The 19,417-nt window shown below is 39.8% G+C and overlaps 1 protein-coding gene across 4 annotated transcripts in view; it reads left to right on the top strand.

Annotated features, from left to right (window-relative positions):
• Positions 1-19,417, top strand: part of grik2 (glutamate receptor, ionotropic, kainate 2) — a 325,805-nt gene that overhangs the window by 119,530 nt on the left and 186,858 nt on the right. For all 4 annotated transcript variants that reach the window (XR_011602371.1, XM_070967098.1, XM_070967096.1 and 1 more), the window contains exons 6-7: positions 7,199-7,252; positions 10,873-11,046. Coding sequence is in view for 3 of the 4 variants with exons in the window: in XM_070967098.1 (XP_070823199.1) it covers positions 7,199-7,252; positions 10,873-11,046 (228 nt within the window). In the remaining variant the exon portion in view is untranslated. The remainder of the gene's footprint in view (positions 1-7,198; positions 7,253-10,872; positions 11,047-19,417) is intronic.

The raw sequence follows: 19,417 nt of genomic DNA, 5'->3' as shown, positions 1-19,417 counted from the left end.
TCAGCTATCAGCCAAGTCTTTGCCCCCAAACAACAAGGGAGACAACAAGACAGTCAGGCGGCAAGATCAATATTAATTTGATTTCTGTGTTTCCAGTGTTTTGTTTTCCAAGACGTGTAGCACAAAGACTAGCAGGGAAAACTATGTTTGTTAAATACAATATTCGAAAACCTCAAAACTTCAACAGGAGAAAAATACAGCTGGCAATGAGAGTGAACAGCCAGGAAAAAACATAAAACCTTTGTTGCAGAGGGCATAAAACCTTGTTGTAAAACAGCTATGAGCTGCAAATCTGCATTCCAACTATTGAAAGGTTCACTGGGTGTTGTTCACAATAACTGCATTCAAACGCGGCAATCTGTACCACAAGCACTGACTTCTGAGATGTTTCACTGTGTCCAGCTGTTGTTGTTAGTATAATAGAATATTGTAAGAGTCTAATTCCAGCCTGGTCTTGTTCCCAGAGTGTCTAATACTGATGCTTCCTCATGTCAGATATTGATGTGGATGGGTTTACCTTGGAGTTAGTTTAAGCTGAGCTGTAACATGAACACACACAGTCACACTTCACACTATTGTGCATATGTGACCCGCCATGAGAAAACCAGCAACGAGTCGGCCCGGCGCAAGTTGAACGAAAAGTTTTTTTGCAGAATATGTAAGTTGAAATCATGAAGAAGCCAGTTGTTTTAGAGGATTCCATGTGTTAGACATCATTGGAAAGCTTAGAAACTACACTTTCAGAATCTGTAAATAACTCAAAATGCCCCCCGAGAGACTTGTTGCTGGTTTTCTTGTGGCTGGTCACATATGTTGTTAGTTATCTAACATCTTTAAGGTACAGTTGGAACATTGGGTGGCACCGCATGAGTGGCAGCTAGTTACAGGAGCTCCAACCATTTTTGTTTGTTTGTTTGTTTGTTTGTTTTCACAATTTTTTTGTGTATTTCTCATGTTTCTTCTGTCACTAGTCTCGGTCGATCTTGCACACTCATGTGCAGCTGGTGAAACTTATGATTTGCTTTTTACTCTTTCTTGGACTATTTAAAACAACATCAGGGATCCCTTTAGCCACGGCTCTGTTCTTTACACTTGGGAACAGCAGTTAGCGCCGTATAACAGAAACGTACACCCAGAGGAAAGACTGGAGATCCCCACCAAAATAAAGAGAAGGAGGAGGGGATGCAGAGCTGCGGCAAAGTGCCGGAACATGAAAAGACGGCCTTAATATGAGGAAAGTGAGATCTCTCCTGAATACGATGGAGGAGCTAATGGCGCTAACCAGACTACAAAGGGAGTACCAGGAGTGTAGCATCATGCATGTGCTTCATGGAGACGGCTAAATGAACGGAATGTCGGACTTGCATGTTTTTTTGAACATATTTCAACTGTTGAGAGTAGACTGCTCAACTGCTCAGGGACTGCACAGATCAGAGCAGGGGTCATGTCATTTTGTACATCTTCGAGATGAGCTTCAGTCTGGAGTTCCAGCCTTGCAGAAAACCTGTGTGGTTGTGGACTGTGCATTCCAGAGAGCCCAACCACTTCAGCCCAGTAGCCTTAACTTCTCCTCTGATGAAGACCTTGAAGAGGATCATATTGAACCACCTCCACCACCTGGTGAGCTGGACCCCCTATAGTATGTGCATTGACTAGGCATTGGTGTGGAAGACACAGTCATCCACCAGCTCCACTGATCTCTTCCCACTTGAAGAACACTGGGAGCATGGTGAGGGTCATGTTTTTTGACTTCTCCAGTGCTTCCAACACCATCCAACCATCATTGCTCAAGGGGAAGCTGGAAGAAGTTGGAGTTCAGTGTGTATCAAGGGAATGAACTGTAGTACAGGGAAGTCATCAGTAATTTTGACGAATTGTGTGAACTTAACCACCTGCACATAACTCAGCAAGACAAAGGAGATGATGATTGAGTTCCACAGGAAGGTACCACAGACTAAACCACTGAACATCCAGGGACTGCTCATTGAGATTGTGGGGGATTACAAATACCTGGGTGTTCACCTCAACAACAAACTGGACTGGACCAACAACACAAGATGCCTTGTGCAGGAGGGCCAAAGTCGTCTCCACCTGCTAAGAAGACTGAGGTCCTTTGACATATGTAGGACACTGTTAAAAACATTTTATGATATTGTGGTGGCATCTGGAATTTTCTATGCAGTTATCTGCTGGGGCTGAGGGAGAGAAAAAGACTAAACAATCTGGTCAGGAAAGCTGGCTCTGTCCTGGACTGCCCTCTGGACAATTTCGAAGAGGTGGGTGAGAGGAGGATGTTAGCCAAGCTGGCATCAATGATTGGCAACCCATCCCAGCCTCTGCATGAGATGGTGGGGGCCCTTAGCAACATCTTCAGCAGCAGACTGCTGCATCCACTCTATAAGAAGGAACGCTACTGCTGGTCCCTCATTCCAACTGTGGTCAGACCGTTCAACTCTAGCATTGTATAATGTAGCACTGTGTCTATCTTATCTTATCTTATCTTATCTTATCTTATCTTATCTTATCTTATCTTATCTTATCTTATCTTATCTTATCTTATCTTATCTTATCTTGGATCACATACACACAGACCTCACAGTCCAACAAATAATGTTGTTTTGAAAAGTTGCCTCACAGTCAGGGCTCTCTTTTCGGCTTTGCCGCTGGCGCGGCGCAAAGTCAGGTCTATTTTGTTTATATATATATATTCTCAATATAAATATTTTGTTTTTATATTTGCTTTTTATATATATATATATAGTTCTCTCTCTTTTCTTTCTTTTCTAATTTTATTCTAATTCTATTCTTGTAAGGAGCACTGCAACAAAAACAATTTCCCTTCGGGGATAAGTAAAGAATTTCTGATTCTGATTCTGATGTCTAAATATGAGGTCCTTAGATGGTAAATCCTCGGCCTCCTCCTCCTCCTCCTCAAAGCAATGATGTACTCCATCTTTGCAGATAACGTTAAGCATTACAATGATAACATTTGTATTTGGAATGAAATGACGTGGGTAATAGCGGACAACGATCATCACTCACGTTTTTTCATGTGTCTGTCTCTCTCTGTCTCTTGAGTGCTCTGAGATAGATGCAGTATATATGCTCTGTAGGATGCCACGGCTGTTTCTGGTTGGCACAGCGACGTTAATTGATTAGTTCTCATCCCTGTTTCACCTGTGTACATTCGGTCAGGGTGAGTGACCATTACGATGTGGTCAGATGAGATACTGATCAAAATATATAAATTTAGGTCTGACTGTATGTGCTGACACAGATAGTTGCATTGAATCGTGGCTGTTGCTAATTATTGATCGCAGTGAAATGCCAGACACTGTGGAAACCTGCCTGTGAGGAATTGGTGATGTGAGTGCATGACTCTGCCGGTTTACGAAAATCCACTTGCGCACAGAGTTGACCAGGTCTGAGGTGGCGAGCTTTCAGCGCACCTTTACGCCGCCGGCGCAGACCAAAATGGACGAAAATCCCAATGCGCCGGCTCATTATGCCGACACCTTTGCAATATGCATATTGCTTTAACTGATAAAGAATGTCACATGTGGTATTGAAGAGAATATTTCCCTTTTTTAGTTTGGTTAGACAACTGTAATTAGCACTTTGTAAAAATCTTATTAAAGGATAATTAGCTTTGAGTTGAATGCACATTCGTACAGCAAATCAAGGAATGCTTTTTCTGTCCTGTTGAAAGCTTGTACAGTATAGATGTTTTAAAACTACTATACCTGAACAGGATGTGTTTCTCTATTTTCTTGTTTTCATTGCAAAACTTGGAAAATATGTCATCACAAGTAAATGGCACCATGTGAGGCACACGTGAGTGGGGTGGTCCTCAAACAGAATGCTGGAGTCTTTCTCAAGGTTTCCCACCTGATAGCAGCACCATTACCCCTTCCTCCTGTCCAATCATCTTCTCCACAGTCCTAATCTGTGATTCATATTGCTTTAGTGAGTCTCAGCACAGCAGGCAAGACTCTGACATCGCCATATAGTGTCACACAGCTGGAATGATGTGGCACACAGCCAGCACACACACACGCGCGCGCACACGCACACACACACACACACACACACACACACACACACACACACACACACACACACACACACACACACACACACACACACACACACACACAGTCTGCTGGATGATAATAGAATTTACAGAGCAAGGTATTTCTACTGTAGAATTTCATTTCAGAGTTGCATTTTAAGAGACAGATTGCCTTGGTAATTGTGCAGATGAGTATATTTCTGTTGGCAAACTTACTACAGTCGCTTGGTACGATGGGTGGCAATCACAGATGACATGGCTGACTCATGTCAGAACGTGAAAAAGGCAGCAGACAGATTTTTATGTAAAAATATGTTCATCTAATTATCCTAAACTAGAAATAGCAACACAGCAGAATGTTGTTTTCCCATTAATCAAAATTCCCCTCTGCTCAGTCAGCTCTGGTATTCATTTAACTGCTTTCTCTACTAAGCTGTGAAACTGTGAAACATCAATGTGCACTGATTCCACTGCTGTAAGTCAAACTCACAAACCAAATGTTTCCTCGTCCATCCTTCATATTTTGCTGTTTGTGGCAAAGCAAAGTAGTCTTGATGTCCGTCTCCCCAGACATGTCTTCCAACTCTTCCTGGGAGATCACAAGGTGTTCACAGGACAGATTGACAATCCCTCCAGCATGTTATTGGTCTGCCCAGGGCTTTTCTCTCAGTTTGACATACTTGGATTACCTCCACGGGGGACAACCAGGGAGCATCCAAAAGCCGAGGCCCCAACCTCCTCAGCTGTGAAGAAGCAGCAGTTCCACTCCAGCATTCATCTGGATGTCTGAAGTCCTTGCCCTGTATCTAAGAATGAAACCAGGCAATGTGTGAACAAAACTCATTTTAGTAATTGATCTCATTTGTCGCATTTGTGGTTCCTGAAAGCTACTGACTTCTGTTGAGGGTTGGAACATAGACTGACTGGTAAAAGCTTCGCCTTCAGACTAAGACTACTCTCCACCATGAAAGTCTGGTTGCACTCTTGTCCTGGCTCGTGTATATATGTGTGTGTGTGTGTGTGTGTGTGTGTGTGTGTGTGTATAATTTTACAGTATTCTAAGTTCTTTTATGGCCTCTAGTGCTTATACGATTTCTAAGATTCCTTTGACTTTGACTTTAGAAATTGGAGATATGGATATTTTCGAAATCTTCATGGCTTAAAACTTTAGCAGTTTGAGGCAGCTTGTCACTTCCAAACTGAAGGGACAAGCCACCACAACATGACCTCAGACTCTGAAGTGCTGACACACTATTTTTGATAAATTCATCACTAACTACATCTGTCCAAAGAGAGGAATGGGGACAATTCTGTTAAACCCTGACTTATGTTCAATGGCTTCTTTTCTTTTCTTTTCTTTTCTTTTCTTTTCTTTTCTTTTCTTTTCTTTTCTTTTCTTTCTTTCTTTTTTTTTTTTTTTTTTTTTACATCCAATGCCAACAGATGGCAACTATGTTGTGAGTAAGGATGGGGAAATATATGTGGTATGGTACACAAAAATGCTAGTGCTGATTGATCCATTATCGGACATGGGACAACTCTGGTCTCCTATATAAAAGTCGAGCGAACAACATTCCTGACCTCCACACACACACACACACACACACACACACACACACACACACACACACACACACACACACACACACACACACACACACACACTGCGTCCTGCCTTGACGCTGGATGTAAATGGTTACGTGCAGATCATATCCATCTGTGTGCTGAAATAATGCAGAACACAAAGCCTGGCACATTCACAGTGTTGGCTCTAGGTGCTCTACTGCTCTGTTATTGAGAAATGTTGATCAGCTGCTTGCACCTTTTCTGGTTGACAGTGCCAATAAACTCTGTTCCAAACAGAGCCAGCATGGAGCCAAGGCTGGATCATATTACACACCATGTTTGTATTTTCACACATTCAAATCAGCAGCATAAGTATCACACCTCACTAGCTGATTTTTCCCCCCAAAATTCTGATATGGCCAGTTCAAGTAAAGAGCAGCTTCCAAACAATTCCCTGCAAATCCACCACGGACATACTTACTGCAGGGTGACTTCTTTACAAGAACGATGCCAAAATTTTAATTTTGGATGGGCCAAAGTTATTTTGGCCTAAGCCTTCATTAGTTAATGCTGTTTGCCCTCCGATAGTCTTACTAAAATAGAAATGAGTGAAGGCTACTAGACACTTAAAACTTTTTCTAAAACACTTTCAATGCCAAGATAGCTTATTATTTAACCATGAAGTTTGTATTTATTACAAATGAGACACACTAGTATATTGCTATAATCTTGCGAAAATGAAACATAGCATCCTATCTATCATGCTTATTCTTTACTGTGGATTGTGTAGACCAATGCATCCATTCATTTATGACATTGACATTTTAATTCTATTTTGGGAAATTCCTTCTTGTTTGGATGATCTGGCTGGATTGTTATTTGTTTAAGGTGACTGCAGGGAAAGAGAGAGATGGACTGCTGGGTGAGCTAGAGTTACTTTTAACAAGAGAGAGAGAGCAACGCACTGCACTGTCAATTCATGAGCTCATCTCAATAGAAACGATCTATGCTTTCAAATCAATTTTCTGCTCTACCTTAATTCTTCTGGTCTCAACAGGAAAAGCATTTATAGCAAACATATGGATCGGTCCAGACTTCACACATGATAGTTGTTTTACTTTTTTAAAAGAGAACCTTTTTCTTTTGTCTTTATTGTGTATTGAAATGTTTCCTACAGTTTCCCAGATGTCCCACATCTCTAAAATCATGCATCATCCTGCTAATTTCCCTACATGTGGCAAATGTATGAGACTGAGCTCTGCCTTTTTCTTTATTTAGCTGTTTTTCTTTTTGGTGGGTGTTTGTTTCTTATCTCTGAGCCTGCGGCTGCAGCAGTGTAGCAGAATATATGCCTCTTCACATTACATGGTAATACAGCCAGTAATACAGCCACACAAACAGACAAATGCGTGTGTGTGTGTGTGTGTGTGTGTGTGTGTGTGTGTGTGTGTGTGTGTGTGTGCATGCATGTGTGCAAAATATGACAAAATATTGTATCTGCCTCCCTATTCATTTGTAAATCTCTCTCTCTCTGCCTCCTTCTGTCACTTTCTTTCTTAGGCTCTCGCCATGGGGATGATGACAGAGTATTATCACTATATCTTCACCACACTGGTAAGTAGAGAAAGAGCCTCTGCTGCACAGTCGCTTTGTCATCAGGTCTAACTCAGAGCTCCATACCCCCATGAAGATTTGTTGCATGCCCAAAAAATGAGATGACACTGCTCTTCAATCTTCATTTTCTCAGATATTCATTTTATATTTTCACTCTTTTTTCCCTTTAATGTGTTCTCCAGAGCCAAAGCAAATAGCATAGTACAGTAGTGACATCATGATAACTGTTTTTTTTTCTCTTTTGCTTCATCCGTTTCTCTTTTTTTTTTCTTTTTTACACTTGCACTTCGTCTCTCTGGCCTTCTTCCTTTTCTTAATGTTAATGACATTCATCTTCCTCCTGCTTTCCTCAGTCTTGTTGGTCCTCCTTTTCTTATTCCATTTCATCTTTTTTTCTCTTGTTCAGAAGAAAACCCCTTCCTCCTCTTCTTCCTTCATGTTTTGTTACCCTCCTGGATATTTTAAAAGATCTGGATATGTCACATTGAGTCAGTCTCACTGCAACTTTGTCCCTGTGGCCAACTGTGGTACTGCAATTAATAGCACCCCAAAAAGCATTTTAATAAATGCAGTGGATTTTTTAGTGCTTTTATCCACAGTGCTTTACAATTTCACAATCATTCACTCTTATGCCTCTGCAGCCTACATGTCGAAGTATCCTTGGGCAAGAAACTGAACCCCAGATTGCCCCTGATGTTGTGCCATTGGTGTGTGAGTGTGTGTGAATGGATAACACTCATAATGAGCAGGTGGCCTCGCCTTAGTATTCAGACACACAAATGTATTTCAATGGGTGAATGCAGACTGGTAAAAGTGCTTTGAGTGGTCGTCAGACTAGAAAAGGGCTCTATAAATGCAGTCCATTTACCATTTACCACACATAAATATCTCTGCAAACATGACTTGTTAATCAGATTTTAATAACCACCTTTAAGCATCCCAATTTCTGTTTTATGCATAGGGTTAGGGTCTGTAGTGTATGTAGTAATATATACTACATATACTACAAAATTTTTCCTCACGTTCTTTGGTATTCCACCAGATCAGGTCAGAAAGTCTAACTATAGAAATATCAGATAATGGGAACAAATAGTTCAACATCATTGAAGTTAAATGCCAACAAATGACATTTTCAAGCAACCTTACTTATGCTTCATCAGAAATTATATTTATCATTTATGATTTACCTAAAAGCAGACCATTCAAACAGATCATCTTTATTTGAATGTCAGGAACAATTTTTGCTGTATATCATTGATATCACATTGTGACCACTTGACAAGAAAAAATAGACACAAATAATACAAGATGAAGATTTTACCGCACTAGTCCAGGGATGTCAATGCAAATCTTTACAGCTAAAGATCTCTTGCAGACCATATTCACAAGTCTTACAAAGTTTAATTCCTATCCCATATCTATGAGTTAACATTGTAATAATAGCTTCCACAGTCAGAAGTTGCCAGCTGCCTCTAATCATGCTAATATATTAGCTGGCTTGCCAGAAATAGCAATTCTCCCTTGAATGAATGGTCACTATGGTTACATTTTGTTTCAGGTTATTTTTCTCTCTCTTTGCTATATCTCTCTCTTCCTTTTATAATTAAAAGGACTAATCATTAATATTAACCAGCAGCAATATCAGTAGCAATCCTAGTAGAAATGGTTGTAGTAATTGTAGTAGTCGTGTTTCATTGTCATAATGATTACAGCCATTTTGAAATCTGTAAATGAAGAGTGCCATTCGCTGATGTAAAGGCATAAAAGTGAAAGCATGGGTACTTCCCATCAAGTAAAGAGAGATGAAACAGAAGATTGTGTCACTTTTAATTTTTCACCTAAATGCAAAAGGCAGGATTCAGAGTCTGTAGCTCTTCTGATATGATGTGACTGTATAAGTGACTTTCCCTTTGGGTATCTCACAAAGTCCCCTTCGCTGTCTTCAGAATAAAATGCTCAACATATGCATAGTGTGCATACTGTATGTAGTTAGCACTATTCTAAGCTCCCTGACTTCCTGTGTAAACATGCCCTCAGTCCATGTTACAGCCACAGATTTTACTAAAATCAAACTCTTAATGAAGCTCCATCCCACTCTCATGCTGAAGAGGCTGCGTGTGTTGCCTTGGATCAAAATACTGTCTTTCTGTGTGTGTGTGTGTGTGTGTGTGTGTGTGTGTGTGTGTGTGTGTGTTCTGCCTCCACCCCGTCCTTTACTTTTTAATGTTAAGTTCCTTTGGAAATTGAATAATTCAGGTTTTCAACTGTCTGTGCTTTTCATCACTGTGGCTAAAAGGGATCCTTTTTGGTTTGAAATGAAACATCTAAATGTGCATTCTTTCTTTCTGCAGCTATTGAGTGTGGCACAATTTATGTGAGATAATTAAATACCCCTCTGGTGTTTTGGGGAAGCTGAAGAGTAAAATACAAACACGACTGAGCCAGGGGAGGTACAGTAAGAACAGAAAGAGGGGTGTCTTGTCATTTCCCACTGTTGTGTTTGGCAGATAGAGAGTCCAGTGCTGACAGCCTAATTCTCCCAGCAGAGTGAACAACCCAGCCATACCGAGACCACATATGGCAACCATTTTCCTGCCAGATTTTTCCTTACTCTTCACTTACCTTGTGTTAACTGTTCTGCCCAATACTGTACGGTTATGTATGGTTACTGCAGTTTGATTTTCAGTAGACTGACTTATTATAAAACTGACTCTTATCATTTTAATAATAAAAGCAGTTACATTTAAAAGAGATATTTACTTATTGCTTCTCTCTGATAGATAGATAGATAGATAGATAGATAGATAGATAGATAGATAGATAGATAGATAGATAGATAGATAGATAGATAGATAGATAGATAGATAGATAGATAGATAGATAGAAAACAACTGGAAACAGTGGAAAACAGCTACCCTGTCTCTGACTAAAGTTCAAAAATACCTACACCTCTATCTATCATACCTACACCTTAAAAGCTGACTTATTTATATCATGTATGTTGCATAATCACTGCAGAAAAAGAATCTTAAAATAGCAGTTTGTTGTTTTAGGAGAAGTTATGTTCTGGAATTATTTCTTGATGAACATCGCTCCACCCAGTGCTCCTGTGCATTGTCTAATAGTGCCAGTGCTCCTGGCCAAAGATGTGAAATGCTCCTCCACCACACTTGGAAATTTGGTGGGATTAGTAAAATGCTGTTATCATCAGGTTGCTATTAAGCATGGCCAATCCCATCACATACAGTCATCTTTAGTGCTTAACCTAATCTTCATCCCAACTAGTGATATCTGCAATGCGTAACCATAAACCATGGACAGTAATACAATGTGAAACACTATTCAAAGAAGCTCAATGATTGGAAGTTTCTTAAAAAAGTGCTCCTTTGGAGTCCTAGTTGACTCCTCCTTTTACATTTATATGTCTACAGGCTGGTACGTTTGACTTTTTTTTCCTAACTCAGCTGTTCATCTTTTGTAGCAGTGAGTCTTGTGAGCCATGGTGCTGGTAACTAAATAGGACTGTATGAGTTTTCTTGATAACTTTAAATGGCAGGGCTGTTGATTAGTCAAATCAATGTCTGTCTCACCTATCTCTAATGTATTTTTCTTCTTTTAAGGATCTGTTTGCACTGGACGTGGAGCCTTACCGATACAGTGGTGTGAACATGACAGGCTTCAGGATCCTCAACACAGAGAACAGCCAGGTGGCTTCCATCATTGAGAAATGGTCCATGGAGCGACTTCAGGCCCCACCCAAACCTGACTCTGGTCTACTGGACGGCTTCATGACCGTGAGTTTCATGGACAAAATGAATGAATGAAATAATTGTGAATAAACGAATCCCTCTGTTCATCAATATGCAATTATGTTCAAGTTATCTCAAACTCTTGGATTCCATGAACAAATGACCAGAGATGAGTTTTCATGACATGGCGCTCATCTGCTCAGTCTAACAAAGGTTGTGTCCAATTGGTCAGTTAAGTATATTGATGAAAGCATATAGACCAGTACCATTCATTTGTTCCAGTGATCCATGTTTGTCTTCTTAGGTCACTTTCACTTTAATTTGTTCACTGGACAGAGTTTTGGTGGATACATCATAAATGCTCCATGCACTTTATTCCCAGTATTGAAGTCTTGTCACACTTCAGATGTTGTAATAATTCAGCATTAAGAAAGCAACTGGACAACAGATATTGCAAAAAATTACAACAGAAACAGGACAAAAACAAGGCATCTTACCATGTGTTGTCCTATGTCATTGAGCTGTGCTTGTGTTGGTTCTGTCACCACCTGTAAAGCCTGTAAGGTGCATATTATCAGTTAACAGACCAATGCCACGGCTGACGAACCTGGGTTTGTGCATGTCGGGTTTGTGTGTGATCAAAGAGATCTTTCTGCAGCAGTTAGGATCTCCTCTGCTTTCCTTAGAGCGCTTTTGTCTTTCTCTCCCTGACTAACCCATGCACACATATCCACATGCCTTTACAATTACAATTACAGTCATTTGGCAGACATTGTTATCCAAAGCGATGGCGCAGCATTGGGACAGTTTTGGGGTTCAGTATCTTGCTCAAGGATACTTCGGCATGTTGACTGCCGAGGCCGGGGATCGAACCACTCACCTCCTGATTGGCAGATGACCTCTACCTCTACCTCTACTTCTGAGCTACAGTCTCATTACTCTGTTTAACTCTTACAGTTGCGACTCACCAGCCATCTTGAATTCTCTCATTCATGCGGTCATGTCCCCCATCTCCCCTCTTCTTCTCTCTCTTGCTCTCTCTCTCTCTCTCTCACTCACACACACACACACACACACACACACACACCCACACGCTTGCTTGTTCGTTGCTTGTAATTGTAGTTTCTAGTGCCTATAGCTGCTTGTTATTGTAACTGTAGTTAGACAGTGGATGTTTATTGATTGAAGTATTACTGACTGTAACAATTTGTTGATAGCACTAACTATCTCTGATCTGATATTTGTTAATAACCACACCAGCACCTAGCAGCTCCCAATGTTATGTTAAACATTTAAATCGATCTAGACTGAAATCTAAATCATATATATATATATATATATATATATATTTGTAATTTTTGACAAAATTATTTTCTGTGAGATTTTATGTTATCATTATCTGATGAAAAGTACAGGTTGGTCTGATGGCATCAATTTAAATCATATGCAGTTTCATTTCAGTGCCAAATCAAATTCATTTTGATGGTAATGTGCAGGACAAATAAAGATATTTGTCTCTTACACTGGGATCACAATAGACAGAGATTTCTTCAGGGCCTGGATGATGATGATTCTTAGACATGTGGACGTCAGTGCTGTTTTAAGACAGTGACCCTTTAATATAGAGACTTTTTATGCCACCAAAAACATGCCAAAATGCATCAGATAGTAAGCCTGCTGCTCAGGTGTTTGGTGCATACTAGGCTGCTTTTTCTGATTGCAAAGTGTATGGCTTCTACGTCTGCTTTAAATAAACTAGAAATCAATCTGAAACATCAGAATTTCCCGTACAGTCTACCCTGCTATAGTTTCACGTCAGCAACCCCACTCATATGAATGACAGTTGTGACACTGATCGAAACGTGCATCCACATGTACACGCATGTACACACATGTACACACACACACACACACACACACACACACACACACACACACACACACACACACACACACACACACCAAGTCCTGACTGTACTGTGCTGATGTAGTATTGATATGTATGAACAAGAAATGGAACTGCTCCTTTGAAGAAAAAAAAATGACAATATTCATCTCTTCTTTTTATGTCAGTGAAAAAAATGAAGAGCCATATTGGACATTTGACTTTTTTTTTTTTTTTTTTTTGTCAACAGTATTGCATGTCACAGCTAGTGTTTAACAACATCTAAGCAGTCTCATCATCATCTCGTCTTTGTCATGGAAAAAAGGAGTTGTTTTCAACAAGTTCAGCATACTTTTCCTCAACAAAATGAACACTAGTGATTGTATATAAATGCCTGCATTTATATACACTGGCCATAAATATAATATTTGATGATCATTTAATTTTTTACTAACATGTTTGACCATATGTTTTTGGTACTTCTTTGACAGAATCTGTAAAACAGGAGCTGGTTTTTCGCACTACTATTCAATAAATACTAATACAAAATAAAAATAGGACAAAAAACACAATTATTACTGTACAGTACAAGTACAACCACAAAGTTTATGTTACCAGACCAGTCATGAATGAGCTACACAGGTTTTGAACATGTTTTAAAACTGCAAAATGTGTCAGTAAAACAGCGTCAAATAATCCTGGAAACGTGGCTAAAAGACACAGACTGCTTTAGATGTTCTGCCTCTGAAGCACTTTCAGTTGACACTGAAACCAAAACAGAGGTGGGATGCAGCCATGGCACAACCTGGCAGCAGCTGCATCCAGTGGACATGAGGGGTAAACATGCAACAGAAACAACAAAGAATTGGAGCATAAGGTGGAGGGGCTCATGCATTGTGGAGTGTCTGCTTCCTGAGCGAGTGTAGACTCATGGGTTTGTACAAATAGAAGTGTATCTGTTCTCTGAGATGGACTAGTGTCAAATATCTCCAGAGATGCTTCAGAAAATGCTGGCAGTGTCAGTGGGTCAGAAACCTGCAGTCCTGTACAGCCCACTGAAATACTGTAAGTGATGGAGGGCACATGCAATTCTTACCTCACTTGAACAATGGGCTGAACTACCAAAAGGTTTGTGAATTTCTCTCAGTTTTAACTTTGCTGGTTTTTACAGCCATGAAGTCACTGAAATAAAGCATCGTTCAGGACATAATAGACTTCTTAGGGTAGATGTGGACTGCAGTGGACTCTCTTACTGTAACATCCCAGTTGGCCTGAGGGAGTCAAATGGAAAAACCTTGGTGCCATGAGTTGTGAGCCCAGGGTGTGATAAGAAGAGTCTCTGTCACTGTGATCTGAAACTTCTCTGATCAGAGCACACTGCCTGTAATAACTGCTCCTCCACACTGCTTTCATACAGCTCTTATCTGGGAACCCTGCCAAAAAAGTCAACCCACCAGAGACAAGGGATGGGAAGGAAAATAGAGTAATGGAGGAGAGAAGAGAAATGAGATGAGGGGGATGAATGAAAAAGAATTTGAAAAAGAAGGACAGAGAGTGGGTGAAAGGAAGGCAGAAGTGAAATCAGAATCCTTGTGCTTTATTCCCAGAATGACTGTTGAGGTGTTAAATGTAAGGCCGATGCAGCTGCTTGGTCTGATTCCAGTTGGAAAGCACTTGCAGTGGCAACATGTTGACTGCTGATTGAAAACAGTGGCGCACCTCTAGGGAACAGATTCCCTTTTTTCCCCTTAAAAGAGCGAGATCTTGCTGAGTCATGTTTCTGGATTGATATTGGAGAGTGGGTGTTACTCAGTTTAAGCCCCTTTTGTTGGATTTGTGGCTCAATCAATACTGTTTCCCACTTGAGACCTGAAATGGACTGTGTGTGTAATAACTGTACCTTTTCAGAACACAAAAAGCTCAGAGTGCCTTTATAGCTACTAGCTTCCAGCACAAGCTGCTACATGGAGTCCTAGAGTCAATTTGATGTCTTAAGTCCATATAAGGAAGGTGAAACAAGGGAAAATAAAAGATCTTTCTCATCAACTTTGTGTTTACATTCATCTCTTTTACTCTCTCTATAGAGAGTCATCAGGTGAGCTGAGCTGGGTGGTTATTTTTGGATCAGTGACAGGCGAAGATTTATGTGTGTGAGGAGTGTGCTGTGACCCTGCTCATCAGTGAATTAATGGCATATGAGTTTGAAGGTGGGGATTGATTAATTAGACAAATGGCAATCAGTCAGCAGCTAATGCTAATGCATATTGACATGGTGAAAGGTTCTATAAACGTTTGATTGACGGCTTCATTTGTGTGCTGTATTTACGGTTTTGTGTGCTTAAGTAGTGAACTGCTGATGTGCTGTAGCTTATGGACTGGCAGATCATGACAGATTGCACTGAATGAACAGTCCAGAGACTTCAGTTTCTCTCACTGCTTCTCCACTCAGCACCATTGGTTCACATTTAGTGGTTGAAATTGCAGTTTAAACAAGATGGCTTATTGCAGAATTCTGATGGGAGCCAAAGTTGCTGTAATGTTTAAATTTAGTGCTTAAGTTGCTTCTTCCCCTCAAACTGTTTTCTTTGCAGCTGGCAAGAACTGACATACCATTTAGTACTACAATAAAAGCCTATGCAATCAAACATTTGATCTATCCTGTCAGACATGGACAAGACCACTTAACCGACTGTAAGACCAGAGTGTTAGTCGAAAGAATTTTCTTACTTAAAACAATAATTTCAGCATAGTCATAGTAATCAGTGGAGCTCAAGCTCCAGTTCAACTTTGGTGAACTTGAAACATGTATTTGTGTTGTTGACCAATTGCAAACTATCCTAACACTGCTGACCTTTGACTGAGCAGAACTAATTAGTCTAAGGAGGATGCGACTATGCTAAATGTTAGATAGCCCAATTAAGATAACACTCCTCTACTGGATTGTAACCCTCTCCACACAAATGATGTGGATTTGTTGATGATCATTCATAAAATTAGAATGGATGGTACAATTACATGGTGATCCAGAGAGTTTTTTCTATGGCTGTGTCTGAAATCACTCCCTCCTTCACCTCATTAACTGCTCCCCATATAATAGACACTCAGTAGTTTATTCTATGGTGAGCAGTAAATTAAGATTTATGTATGAAACATTATCATTTTGTGTGATTTTCACACTCATAACGTGACATATTACATTGTGCGATTTTCAGCGGAAAGCACTGCACATGTCATGGCCACATTTGTTTTTCTTTCCATTGTAGGAATCTTGATATAGAGCATACATTTAATACTCAACTAAAATGGTAGTGTACTAGGTATAAGGAGTGATTTTGGACATGTAGATCGCTACAATTCCTGCACCACGCCATCTACAAGAATGTGCAAATGGATTTCGCTGTCTGTGGCCAGGCACTAATCCCTCTACTTAATTGGTATGATAAGCAGCTTATATATCAGTGGATTTTGGCTTTTGGTGTCTAAGTCAATTTTCACTTGCTAATTGTTGACTTTTTATAATAGCATAGGTTGTGCTGAGTAGTTAGTAGTCACGTCAGTAACATTGTTAAATGTGCAGCAATATGCTGCTGAAACTTCTGCTTTTGCTGATGAATGTGCAATTAACCTGACTTTTATATGACAATCCAACAGTGCCCCAAAATCAAAAAAAATCCTCCCAATAACTGCTCAGCACTGTTTGCTGCTGAGTTTCAAAACATCAGTGATTGGAGCCTAAGGATGTGGGTTCACTCTTGGGCTCGATCACATATTGTAACTGCTATGTGAAGAAATCCTAAGAAATCTACAAGATCTTTCCAGTTATTTTGGTTACGGTCGGTGACAAGGAAGGTCAGGACCCAGATGCAGAGATGAAAAAACACTCTATTTTACAAAGCACAAACAAAAATCTCCTTCTTCAGGGAAAATGCATACAAGCAAAAACGAACTAAGAATCACCACAGAGGGGAAAAGGACAATAACAAAAACTGATCTAACTTCTTGAAAAGCAAAGTAACAAAGTAACGAGAACTCAAAACTCACAAGGAAAAGTACTGGGATGCAAACTACAAAAAATACTAAACCAACAGCGAATATGAAAAACCTCACAGTAAAAACACCAGCAATCAGGAAACAAGCACACAGGAGGAGCAAGATGGAGAGACGAGCAGAACTACTAGGCGAGCCGCGCACTAGAGAAGCTGAGAGAATAGTCGGACACAGGAGTGAAGCACGAGGCAGCTTAAGAAGCCGAGTTGATTATCGGATGAGGTGCAGGTGAGACTCTTGAATATGCTCCTCTTGTAGATCGGCCGCCTCCTGTAGTAGGCGTGGACAAGGAAACACAGTATCAGAGAAAAAAGAAGAAAAACACACAGTGACAGAAAATCACAGCCATCACAATTTTATGTGTAATGGTATGTTTTTTTCCTTTCTTTTGTCTGATAAAAGTTTACTGTCCCGCAATGTTCAACAATTCTCCACATGGAGTTTTTTCCATCAAAATTCATTATGATTATGATCATAGCTTGACAAAATAATTTTTAACTGATCGGCCACTTGCTGGCTTCTTCTTATTCTAAACCAGATCAGACAGTATTGACAACCATGAGATGTCTGATATAAACTTGACAGCAAATTAAAAAGTGTTCTGTATTTATTTCATTAAAACATCTTTAGACATTTCTAATGTTACTGTCTCATGTGGTTTTGTTGACAAATTCTCCCCTTGCTTACATGCCTGATCAGATCTTTTCTCACCCAGCAGACCACCTAGCTGCAGCTTTTCTCAGCGCCACCTCAAACTGCATCCTGTGTCACAGCATCAAATCATAAAGATAAGTAAATAAACCAGTGGAATTTGTTTCAGGGACTGTTTTCTTTTCTTTTTTTTTCTCAGACATCTTTGCGTGACAAACCAGGTAAACTAATTCTGCACCTCATTCCTTTATGCTGCCTTCCATTAACCTGGTGACGGAGAATCTGTGCCCTGAGTCGTGGCTTAACATGCACGACAAGAGTGACCTTACAAGCTCCAAGCTCTCATTACCATAATGTCGCTCCTTGTTAATTGCTTAAGCTGCTGTCTGATTCATTGTGTGCCCTGCAAAATTGAAACAGGTTCAAAAAAACACTGAGGGCATGACTGTAATTTCTGCATTTATATCTTCGTCATAAATTGGAAGGAGGAGATGTTAACTTTTACCCTCGTCTGAGCAAACCGGCTGACCCTTAAGTCATCAAGGTCGTCCCTTTGTTTGTTGCAGCTCCAAAACACAAGTTGGTATTCAAAGCCACAGCATCACCGCTGAATCATTTCTCTTCCCATATTACGATAAATATGCTATGCCTGTGGGTACATTTAAATGGGGCAGTGATAGAAAGCTATTGCCTTTTTGACAGATATCATTTAAAGTCTGATCCAAGCAGAGTTATAAAAAAATGTCACACAGACATCAGACATATTCCAGGATTCATATTATCTGAGCATCACTCAAACAGTCATATGGTGGACATCGATAGGATGAGTCATATGAAAAATATGTTATTAAATAGCAGGAGGCTCTGCTCAAGGATTACCAGGCAAAAAAGTATTAGCACTTTGCAATAACTGCATAGCTGCCAATGAATCTACTTACATTTACTTATATGTATATCATGTATTTTATATCTATTCATTTTGATCGAGCATTAAAGCCCATTCTTACCATAAAAACTGTATATCTGCACATAAATGCATACATAAAATCTGAATTAATCCTCTCCATTTTGCTGTTTATTTGCTGTCTGGTGTGGCAGAAAAAGAGTCTCTTTTTGTTGTTATGGTCTAAATTAAGTTCTTGTTTTTTTCTTTTCATTTGTCATTCGACTCTTTTCATTTCCTGCTCTAAATATATCATTTCCTCGCTCTGAAAAATAAATTAGAACTGTCACAGTGAAACTACGACTAAACAAAAATTTGAAAAACAAAATTTGTTGAGAGCTTTTCACCATAGTGCACAGCCTTCATCTGTGCCTGGATTTTGTTCAGTCATGAGTGAGGTTGTTTAACTATGAGCTAAATATAGAATTTCAGTCATGCGATAACAATAAAACAATCCATACTTAGGTCATGTGACAACAACTAAGCCATCTCTGTAACAACTGAGCAAAATCCATCTGCTGATGAAGGCCATGAGATGTGGCTGAAAGCTCCAGTAAAAATAAATAAATATACAATTGTAAAACATTTTTTTAAATTTTGTTATTTTGTTATTTTTTTACACCAAGGTCAAGAGTGAACATCCGAGAGATAATCTAATATAGTGGCATAGTAGACAAAATCCTGAATAGTTCCTCAACTATCAAGCCACTGGCCTATACATTTAGCAAATCTCTAGAGGGTGAAATGATACCCAATGATCTTTGAAATTGCTGAAGTTGTTCCTGTGTTTGAATCGGGAGCCCAAAGCTGATATAACGATTACTGCCTTACCACCATGTTTACCAAAGATTTCGGAAAAGTTGGTTTACAACAGAATGATGAAACATCTT

This window comes from Chaetodon trifascialis, chromosome 7, assembly GCF_039877785.1.
Source record: "Chaetodon trifascialis isolate fChaTrf1 chromosome 7, fChaTrf1.hap1, whole genome shotgun sequence".
NCBI lineage: Eukaryota > Metazoa > Chordata > Actinopteri > Chaetodontiformes > Chaetodontidae > Chaetodon > Chaetodon trifascialis.
This window is presented reverse-complemented; position numbering and strand designations above follow the sequence as displayed.